We start from the raw sequence: 11,703 nt of genomic DNA, 5'->3' as shown, positions 1-11,703 counted from the left end.
AAAGATAATGCAGGGCCCAACAGAACCATACACACAATTCCTAGATTGGCTGCAATCTGCCCTAGATAGGCAGATTGAAAACGAGGAAGCCAGGGAAATACTTAGCAGGCGACTGGCTTTCGAAAACGCGAACCCTGATTGTAAAAGAGTTCTGCAGACCCTTCTAAAAGGGAAACCTGTAGCATTTCAGAAGTGGTTCGTGCCTGTCAGGGGGTTGGTTCCTTGACACACCAAACTGATTTACTGGCAGTAGCACTGAGTGCCCAATTAAGAACACAGGAGGGGGCCAGACCCAGAAATGGTTGTGGGGCCCCGATGACTTCCAAAGGGATTGCCCGAGGAAACCCCTAGCAGTGGCACCCCGAAAGCACCCAAAAGCAAGAAGGGTGCCAAAAAACTGGAGGCGAGGGGCACTGTTGCACGCCCCGATACAGCAAACACATGCGACACAGGGGAACAGGCTGGCAATTTGTCCCTCCCCACATCAGCCAGCGCTGTGCCCCTCCACCCCAGCCAGCGCTGGGCTGGACCTATCCAACAGGGACACAGTCTTCATAACTTCTACTGAGGTAGTGCTAATCCCGACTGGACATTGGGATCCCCTTAGCCCAGGGGTACACGCACTGCTGATTGGAAGATCCTCCACCACCAGAATGGGTGTGTTTGTGCTGCTGGGTGTAATAGACTCAGATTCTCATAGTGAGATTCTAATAATGGCCTGGTCCCCTTCACCCCCCTGTTTCATTCCAAAGGGACAGAAGGTTGCTCAATTAATCCCCTTCTACAGCGCGTCACCTGCAGGGGAGGGGGGGAGGGAGTGGGGTTCAGGGGCCTTTGGCAGCACAAGACACCCACAGGTTTACTGGGCAGCAGCCATCACAGCCACACAGCCGCTCATGACGTGCCAGGTTAATGGGCACAGATTTACAGGCCTTGTGGAATCCGGGGCTGATGTTTCCATCATAAAAGACTCAGAATGGCTGCTTCACTGGCCTACTGTTTGCCCAGCTGCAACCATTCAGGGGGTGGGAGATACACAAAGGCCCAGACAGAGTGCCCAAATACTCACTGTCTTGGGACCAGAGGGACAATTAGCAAAAGTAGCTCCCTTTATTGCTCCAATTTCTTGTTCACTGTGGGGAAGAGATCAATGGCCTATGAAAAAGGAATGGCTTGAACATTTAAAAAGGCTTGTGAAAGAGCAATTAGAAGCAGGAGATATTGTGCCAACAAACAGTCCCTGGAATACTCCTGTGTTTTGCATCCCCAAAAAGACTGGCAGATGGAGGATGCTGCAGGACCTCAGGGCAGTAAACGCAGTCATAGAGTCAATGGGAGCATTGCAACCAGGGTTGCCCTCACCTGCTATGCTCCCAGAAAATTGGCTGCTAACAATAATTGATTTAAAGGACTGCTTTTTTACCATCTTTCTGCACCCCGAGGATGCTCCAAGGTTTGCATTTTCCATCCCGGCATTGAACAACTCACAGCCTATGCAAAGATATCACTGGGTTGTCCTTCCTCAGGGGATGAAAAACAGTCCTACAATATGTCAAACAGTAGTGGCAAACGCTATTCACCCCATCAGAAAGTGTTTTCCCTCTGCAATAATCTACCAATATATGGATGATATTTTAATTAGCATGGCCACAGAACATGAACTGCAAATTGTTGTTACTGCTCTGACTGATGCTGTCCAAGAAGCAGGTTTGCAGGTTGCAGCAGAGAAAATCCAGCGATCGCAGCCCTGGAGCTATCTTGGATGGAGAATCACGCAACAAGAGATTTCCCCACAGCCACTGCAGCTCGAGGTAAAAGACACTTTAACCTTACATGAGTTGCAAAAACTCCTGGGAGCCATTAATTGGTTAAGGCCTATTCTAGGCTTAACCACAGAGGAGCTACACCCTCTCTTTGTGTTACAAAAGAGGGACTCTGATCTAACATCTAACAGTGCTCTGACAGCAGAGGCCAAACAGGCGTTAGACATTTGTGCCAAGGCGATAGAAAATAGGCAGGGCAGGAGGAGAGATCTTGAACTGCAAATCTGCCTGGCCTTAGTTCCCAGCAGGTACCAGCAGGTACCAGCCATTTGCAGTCTTGTTTCAGTGGGATCAGACTGAGAAAGACCCACTGCTGGTTCTGGAATGGCTATTTCTGCCCCATACTCCACCTAAAACTGTATGGACAACTAATGTTTGCTAAGCTTGTTATTAAAGGCAGAGGACGACTACAGGAACTGGACGGAAGGGATCCAGCAATCATCTACCTCCCAGCCACGAAGGACAATCTGGATTGGATGCTGGTTGAGGACACAGGATTCCAAGCTGCCTTGTCAGGTTTTGATGGTGACATTTCAGTCAATCTCCCTAAGCACAGACTTTGGGCAGAAATCAGTAATTTACCTTTAAGAGTCATGACTAGATGCAGAAGTGAGCCAGTAAAAGACCTCACAGTCTTTACAGATGCATCTGAGCAAACACAAAAGGCTGCAGTGACTTGGGTAAATCCTGATACAGGACAATGGGAATGAGAAGTACAGACCATGAACCAAAGCTCTGTGCAGGTTCTGGAACTGGCTGCCATTCGTATTGCCTTGGGAAAGTTTTCTGAACAACCTGTTAATATTGTTACTGATTCTTGTTGTGCTGCAGGGTTAGTCTCACGTCTGGAATGTTCATTTCTTCGAGATGTTTCTAACCCTCATCTCTTGTTTGAAATGCGTTCTATTTGGTTTCTTGTCAATCACAGAAGGTTTGATTTTTATATAATGCACATCAGATCTCACACTGACATGCCAGGGCCAATAGCTGAAGGGAACCGGGAGGCTGACAAAGCAGCAATGTTTAACATAGTACCCAGGACCCTAGAGCAAGCAAAATTGTCCCATTCATTTTTTCACCAGAATGCACGCTCTCTAAAGAGACAATTCAAAATTACAACTAATCAGGCTCGAGATATCATATTGACTTGTCTGGATTGTCAAAAAATCAACCCCATGCCATCTCAGGAAGGCGTTAACCCCAGAGGGTTAATGGCCAATGAGATCTGGGAAACAGATGTCACACACATCCCCGAATTTGGCACCTTGAAATATGTACATGTAACTGTAGACACACATTCACAGTACATAACTGCTACAGCACACACAGGTGAGAAAGCCAAGGATGTAATAAGACACTGGCTAAGCTGTTTTGCTACCCTTGGCACTCCAAAACAGATTAAAAGCGATAACGGACCAGCATACGTCTCTGAAAAGGTAAGGAATTTCCTATCAGAGTGGGGAATTTCACATATTACAGGAATTCCACACTCACCTACCGGACAAGCAATTGTAGAAAGGGCACACCGCACACTGAAAGAAATGTTAGCAAAACAAAGAGGGGGGGAGAAGCTGTATAGTCCGCAAGAACGTTTGTGGAAAGCCACATACGTTACCAATTTTTTAAATTGTGACAGTGCTGAAAGAAGCAGGTATGAGAAGCAGCACAAATCTCAGGTGTTTACCTCTCCCAGGCCACTAGTCATGGTAAAAGATTTGATCTCGGGACAATGGACAGGACCTTTAGACCTTATGACTTGGGGGAGAGGTTACGCTTGTATGGCAACAGGAAAAGAACTGAAGTGGATTCCCTCCAGGTGTGTAAAACCCTATTTAGATACACAATCACAGCTGCAAGAACCAGATAACCCAGGAGTTTAAAAAGAGTTACGTTTATGTTTCAAGTTTATATTAATGAATGACCAAGGTGGTAACAAACAATCTACAAAATATCGGTGTATGTATGAGAGTGAGTGAATGACGGCCGTCAGTGAATGAGAGGAGTGAATGAATAAAAGAGTTGTGTGACTGGACAAATATAAAAACACAGAACACCTCACAAAACCACGTTACCTGCATCACAAGGTCACTTTAAAAGAATTGAGTTTTTGCTATGCTTACTCTGTTTCTTAAATAAAGTTTGAAATCCCCAGTTATTAAAAAACCCTCAGGTTAATAAAAGTTATAGTTTACACACAGTTGGGCTAAGGTCCTAAGTTAATAAAGTAATTTCTCCAAGTTGCAATACCCTATAGGAATATAAGAAACTTTAAGAAGGTTTACATTACAGTTAAGAAACTGAGCAAGCGATGTGCTGGGTCATTGCGAAGCTTGGTAGTTTACAATGTTCTGATTGTTTGCACTGTTGTTTGCACTGTGTTTTGCACTGGTTTTGTGACTTCTTTAGATAATTAGAGGAGGGGATATGTGGGAGGCGTGTCTAAAGGCACGAGAGATGTGCCGGGACAGCATGGCCCAAAATAACATGCGCCGTCACATGTAACTCCATTGGCTAAAGAAGTCACATGGTATGTAGGGATAAAGGAGCGCGGATTTTGAAATAAAGTCTCTGTTCACACCACCACGAGGAGCAGCTTTATTCCTTGTTATACAAGGACTGCATCAAGCTACAGATGGGTTTTTTTTTCCCCCCACACTCAGCAACAGCCTTCAAGAGCTCAAGCAGACATTCATTTGTCCTGTGTCCTTCTGTCCTAACAATTTGCTCTCATCTCCCATTCCCTATGGCTGCTGTTCAAAAATACACAGCTATTAGGGTGCAATCCTCATTCCAGAAAGTTCATTTGCTGGAACAGCACTCGGAGCACAAACAGCCTTTCGTTCACATTGTCAGGTGCTTGACTGGGGTTAAATGAACTCCTTCCTGCAGCTGCACAAAACCCACATCACAAAGTGACAAGCAGGAACATGACTGCATGGAATATTAGTAATGATGTGTTGGTGTGAAAATACTTTTCAATCAACACACTTAAAACTGAAGACAGCTCCTCCTTCTGTACTGCCTGAAAACAAATGTGTTAAATGAATGGCTTTTTTCCCCCTTCCCCTCTCTCTTTGATAATGTCACGCAAAGTCAGCACAATAGATCATGATGACTTCCTGATGATGGGAACATCTGTTTCTCCCACTCACCACATACAGCAAGTGGTAAACTGACTAGGTAACATCTCTTGCACTGTGTAGAAAACACAGACACCCAGTCAAGGATCCCACTCTTCAGCTTCAGTCATGAGTACAGCTCGCATGAGTACCCTTCTTCTGTGCCACTGCCACATAAACAATTATAATTTGTATTGCTTATCACATCTAAGATGGAATCCCATGCCAAAATATTCCTTTCACTCCCTCTGTAATTTGTCATTGCTGTAAACAAATGCTAAGGATTATTCTGTCTAAGCATTGCATGGATCACAGTCAAGTCAGAGAACAAAGAGTAACCATTTTAACTGGCTCTAGCACTGAGTTTTAGCAATATTAACAGGTATATCAATGCCCTTACTCCAAAAGATCTACAGTTAAACCCATGCCTTAGTCCCTTAGTACTATAGTGCTATACATGATAGCATAAGATAGGCTACTGCACCTGTAAGATCAAGATTTAATTATTTTGGAAGGCCTTGGGATACACAAAAGCATTCAGAATTCCAAAGAATGAGAAGGTTCATTCTTGAAATTAGCTTTTCCATCTTTACGTAAATCTTTTCCTGCCTGTTGTGTTATTGGACAGGATATGTTTGTCACTACCACACAGTCTGACCTCCACAGCCCACATCTCCCCTCACAGCTCCGACTCAAGCCTACCCTGCTTGAGAGCTACCAGCATCCCTCTGCTAACTGGCAGTCCCCCAAGCTTAAGTTATGACTGCTATCACTAACTGTTGCTAAAAAAAAAAGAGTCCCAAAGCTACAATTAAAACAATACCTACCTCTTGCCCAGCATTAATGAACCAGTAGACTTCCAAGTGTTTAAAAAGCAGGGCCCTACTTCACAGAGAAGATGGGCAGCAAAACCTGACAACCAGTAGCCAACTGAAATCTGGCGCTGCAGATGCCATGGCCAGCTCTCCAGTATGGATACGTGTCACATTACAGTCCCATTCTATTGGTCTTTCTTTACTTGTATTTCCCTCAACACCACATATATTCATCATCTTTGCCTAAAGCTAAGATGAACCATTAACCAAGCTGAACCATTAACAAAGGCAGGTGAAACTCGGGGCACTGCAAAGGAGCAGTCATACCCTTCTCCTTCAAATGAGCTGAAGTAATCACAAGCTTAGTTCTGCACCTAAGTTGTTGGGGGAGAACAAAACAAATTTAGTCTTCCTAGCCTCCCTCTTCTTCAGTTGTTTGGTCTTCTGTCCCACCAGCTTGCTTGTCTGACCTACCAGCAGATCATGAGAGAAAATGCACCTTCTTTCCCCCTGCATGTGTTCCTGGATTCTAACTCAGTGTTTGCTGTGGCTGTATCAGACTTAACTGCACAAGATTCTTGAAAAAACAGAAAGAAAAAAAAGAGTAAGCTTTCTAAACTGTCACCAAGAAAGGTTATAGTATTTTCTAGCTCATTGTCTTTGACTAGTAAGAACACTTTTTTAGAGCTTTCAACGCTGCTTTCCTAGAACAATCTACATCCATCTAAGAAGCCATCTCTAAAATTTATCATGACTAAAAATGTTAAGTTATATTCAAAGCATTAGAAATGCTTCCATACCTATTCTAAATAACAAAGTTTAAGAAAAATAAATAAAAAACTCCACCCAAAGAATACATAAGATTATTGAACCTGTGTGTGCAATGTTTTTACAAAACCTCTCTTTTGTGGAATACAATTCCACAGAAATTAATAAGAAACTTCTGGTCTGTCTTCAATTAGCTGTTCCTGGAAAAGAAAAAAATACATATCTGTTACAGATCTGCTGCCTAAATGATAACTTGCACAACTCTTATTTCAGGCTACCTAATAATTCTGCTACAAAACACAACCTTCAGTTTCCTCATTTCCTGATTTTACCCTGCTGATATATTACTTGTTCAGAACATTCCTATATCCAGCCAGAGCTTGAATAACAGCAGTTATAAATGTTCTTTACACTTAGGGTTTCATTTTATCATAAATTTCAGGTTTGTACTTTTAATACATCAAAATGACTAGCTTTAAGCAAGTTGGTTTTCCAATGACAAATAAGCTTCGATTTGAAAAGAGATGATCACTGTCACTAATGAGATGTTTCTCAGAAAGCACTGCCATTCTCATTTCAGAGTGAAAATACTCAGCATCATTACATTTGCAAGCCATCTGCTGTTATTCTCAGCTTCACATTTGGGACCTGATAGCTGTAGGTCTTCTTTCCCAGATGTTCTACAGAAGGTCTTTCAAAATTTTTCAAAAGGGGATGCTACCTTTGCCAAATTTAGCCAGGGTTAGACACACTAGAAGAAATTTTCTTCTAGAAAATGCTCTTAAATCTGTTCTCACAGGATGCAAAGGAGGTGAGTTTTAACCATTTCCTACTGCTTGTGAAGTGCTAAAAGGATTACCTAGGACTCCCTCTTTTTTCTCTGAGGAACTGCAGACAAAGATGGGTTCAAGCTCCTTGCCACACTTACACTGCCAGTCCAGCACATCTGACTGCATCAGACCTACCTCCCATGTGCTGTGTAGATGGATACAAGCAAGAAGGCTGAAGTGTGAGATATGCATGGACCAAGCCCAGCAGTTAGGAACTGGGGATTTCTGGACATCCGAGAACCCATTTTGCTCTTCCCTTGACAGTCACAGTTCTGACATGGAAGTCCAAATCAACTTCCCTTCAAGTGGGGAAACTCAAAGGTATGTTCAGTTCTAATAAAGTCAGTCTGTAATAACCTGAAAAATTGCTCAAAGATCTTTTTGTAGCTCTACATCAACTCTTCCAAGTTTAAACAGAACACAAAATGAGCCAAGTACTTCCCAGTGATGTTAAGGGGAGGATCTACTCCTTCATTCCCAGAAGAGATACTTTAAAGACTGACTCTACTGTACTTCCACAGTGCTGAAGCCCAAGTGTCCCAGCACATTTCTGGAGGTCACAACATCAGCCTTTGGCTTCAGGAAAGCCTCAAGGAAATCTTGAGCACTGTAGATCATTTACAGACTAAGTTCTTCTGAGACTATAGACTCTTGTTCAAAATACAGTAACAAGAGCACATACCACCATCAGTGATCAATGACTCAGACAGAAACTCAAGTGTGTGAGTAGTGGTAACTGATCCACTCTGAGCATTCATTTTCATTGTATTGAGCTGCAGTGGCCTCCAGATTCACAGAAAGTTGAGTATTTCTTTCTCCTTGTTTATGTCTACAAATCTCTAGAATAAATTGATCAAACGCAAGAAGATATTTGAATTTTTGCACTACAATCTGGCAGGAGAACTTATACTTGAAAAGTAAGTAGTTCACCTACAGTTCCCATGTAGCTTAGGTCAGGCATAAGCAAGAATTAAATTCTGTGGACTGGATTAAGCAAAAGGAAAAGCTATGCCCCAAGAAGCCTTTCTGATCTTAAAAACTCTTTAAAAATTCTTTGCCATATACTGTTTTTACGTTGACTTCTTTTACAACAACTACTTGAGCATCTTTTCCAGCTGAAATTAATCTGATTTGGGATTTTGTCTTTCAGACAATTTACCAGTCAGTGCGACCATTCTTCAAATGCATCACTTGCTGTTCCAGTTAAAAAAAAAAAGTTAAAAAAAAAAAATTAAAAATATTATTTCTTGTCAAGTACACTGCAGCCTGGCACAGTTCATACACTCGATTACAGTGAATTCTACTACACTGTAATTCAGCCTTTTATCCAGGCTTCTAGAGGTAGATGACACATCCAGTCAGGAACAACGCCCACATGAATTAATTAGTAGTAAATCATATGTTTCATACCTCTAGAGCAGTGGTACAATAACTAACGTTCTAATAATGTTCTCATATAGAAACATTCACACCTCAATGACACAGAAACATTAAGGAAACCCTACCCTTCACAGAAACCAAGACAGATTACTTGCACTAAGGCTTTGTAATACTTTCAACATGAAGTCATCTCTGCAAATCACATCTGATTATTATCAGAATTCTAATTACAGGGCTGCTAACACATGGTTCACCTAGCTCCATCAAGTCTACCAAGTAGCATCTTTAATTCATCGGTGCAACTCAATCAAATATTTGCAAATAATACAGGATGACCTATCTAAAATGAACGTCAAACTGCTGAAAAGCTCTTAGCTAACATTCCTGACACCTCCATACTCCACCCCAATTCTCACTTAAGGGTAGAGTTGACACCTTGAAAATTTCAACACTGAAGCAGGAGGTAATTTTTAAGAAAGAAAGTCTGTAAAGTGACTTTTCCTATATCGACACAATCCACCAGGGAGGGAGAAGACTATTTTCAATCAACACTAACCCCAGCCTTATTTAAGAAGAGAAATTGTACCATTTTCTATCTTTATCTGACTAAGCCAAACAAGTAAAGCTTTTCCAGTTTCCTCCCCAAGGTTCTCCACTCCCTATGCATCCTTATAGCCCTTTTCTTGTATTATGAAACTCGCCTTCCTTGAACATGATGAGAACTGCTCACAGTGTGTCAGATGACATCATCTCTCAGCCTTGCACAATACAATCAATATGTTCCTATTTCTCCTGGAAGCACCTTGTGTGATACAGTCCAGGCTGACACTTGCTTTCTTCACTTCTCAAACTGTTTCATGCCCCAATTCAACATCAAGTCTGCAAACTCTGCAATGAAATTCAACACTTCTTATTCCTATCTGAAGTTCTACAATGTTGGGGCAGGGGGTTGTTTGAGATTTTTTCCACCTGGGGTAACAAGGTTAGAATAAGAAATCAAATTTCCTACTTTAAACAAGCTGTTAAAAGAAACTGAATTATATTCCTTCTGATACTTGATAATCATAAGCTCCATGCACTAGTCCTGATGAAAGCGTTACTAAAAGGCTTAGTATACCAGGCTTTGGATCTTCAGTGATAGTTTTTTAAGCACTTAAATTCTATAATAGTACAAGCCTTTCTGACTGCTAGATGCTTGTTTAATTTTCTGCTCTTCCTTGGAAGTTCAGTGGTGGAAAGGATTCCAGTTTAGATCTTTCCTCAAAGGGCCATAAAGTACAAGAGAAACCAAAGGATAAGAGAAGGGGACATGCTGGAACTGATTACACACATATATTCTAGGAGCAAAATGACACCAAATGACTGTATGTTAGTGCAGCAGATTTTAGACTGTCACAAGTGCAAACAATTTCCTCTTCCTTTATAACTGCTAGATCACTTCATGAAGTTCACATAAAATAGAGCACTGGCCATCTACCTCAAGCACACACCGCAAGACATTCTATTTATTAAAGTAACAACTGTGAAGCTTTTTCAAGAGCATTTTCACATTTTGATGCTGGCTGGTTAAGACATCACCCCACCACTCATGTATTCAAGCTACCTGCACATCAGGCTGGAGCAAAATTAGCAAGATCAACCGAAGGATATGAAGCTTAACATGTTTCCAGCTTAATAATCCTGCACATTTATTTCTGCATGATGGTGCCTGTTAAGACTCCAGTCTTTATAAACAACATTTCATCTCAGATGAGATGAAGAATAAAGAGCTGGATATATTGTCACAGCCCTCATCAATCAACTTTCAAAATGCCAAAGACTATATTTAAGGCATTGATTTCTTACAGACTGCTATGTTCCCTAGTTTTTTCTAAAAAGCAACGTGGCATTAAATCCCTTGAAAATACAAGTGGCATTTCAACCCAGGTTCTTCCCCATTTCAGAAATATTACATTGCAAGGAATTGTCAGGCTCATTTCCCTGGATTTGAGGAACTGCTATTTTAAGTCTGTGAACCAAAGGGCTCAATTTTGTTGGAAAGTTAACATGGCCTCATCCAGAACATCTTTATATGTTGTGTAAAAACTAAATGCACCTCCATTTTCACTTTTGCCAGGCCTCTTTTAACAGGCTTGCTTTTGAGTCTCTGAGCCTTCCCTTTAATGGGCTAAAAGCTAACTTAGTGGTCTGATCCATATGAGCATATGGGCCTTAAAGCAAAGGCCTGAAGTTGAAGATGCATTTTGGATTTGGTAAGGCCATTTATCTTTTGCTGGCCTAATTCAGTAAGGTGGGCATGTCTGCTGAAAACAGATTTCACAAACAGTCTTGGAAACTCAGGTCTGAAACCTCCTACAGGGAAACCATAAATAACAGGAATGGCAATAAACACCTCACTCAGCAGAAACAAACCAAACCAAAGACCAAGCAAAAATACCTTCACAAAATGTCCCCTTCATTTGAGTTGACTCTCTGAAGGGACACTGCTCAACTGTGACTGGAGCATGGTATGAATCCCAGGCACTTCAAATCTTTCTGCCCAGAGAGGGAAGGAGTTAAGAAAAATGATTGTGGTGCTTTGCACAGTAGAAACTATGGGTGCTTACAGCAGACATGCACTTCAAGTCTCATTGGAGCCTTGGTTAACAGGATGCTGCACTGCACTGACGTAGTCCCCAGCCAGGCAATGCCTTTCCAAAGTTTCTGGCTCATACCTCGTTCATTCCTGGTGATGGAACAGCTCCCTGCACTTGAGACGGTTTTTCCCTTTATCACCGCCTTCAAGGTACCTTGTCCTTAAATTTCCACCAGGCAATGTCAAGACCCTTACAAGCTGTCCCTACCAGAGCCAGCCCTCTCACCTCTAATGAGACAGGTTTAAAGCCATAAGACCTGCCCTCAGCAAGCCCATCCTTCCCTCAGGGTGGAACAAAACCATGCTGATGACTTCTGCACACCACATTCTGCA

General features: G+C 42.1%; 1 protein-coding gene across 8 annotated transcripts in view; it reads right to left on the bottom strand.

The window, feature by feature from the left end:
* Positions 1–11,703, bottom strand: part of BORCS5 (BLOC-1 related complex subunit 5) — a 79,336-nt gene that overhangs the window by 12,369 nt on the left and 55,264 nt on the right. Inside the window, exon 5 of one of the 8 annotated variants that reach the window (XM_017832855.1) lies at positions 6,656–6,725. The exons of the other annotated variants lie outside the window; for them this stretch is intronic. Coding sequence (XP_017688344.1) covers positions 6,687–6,725 — 39 coding nt within the window. The 3' untranslated portion in view covers positions 6,656–6,686. Of the gene's footprint in view, positions 1–6,655; positions 6,726–11,703 lie in introns of those variants that run through there. 8 annotated transcript variants of the gene reach the window in all.

Source organism: Lepidothrix coronata, unplaced genomic scaffold (genome assembly GCF_001604755.1).
Source record: "Lepidothrix coronata isolate B3197 unplaced genomic scaffold, Lepidothrix_coronata-1.0 Scaffold208, whole genome shotgun sequence".
NCBI lineage: Eukaryota > Metazoa > Chordata > Aves > Passeriformes > Pipridae > Lepidothrix > Lepidothrix coronata.
This window is presented reverse-complemented; position numbering and strand designations above follow the sequence as displayed.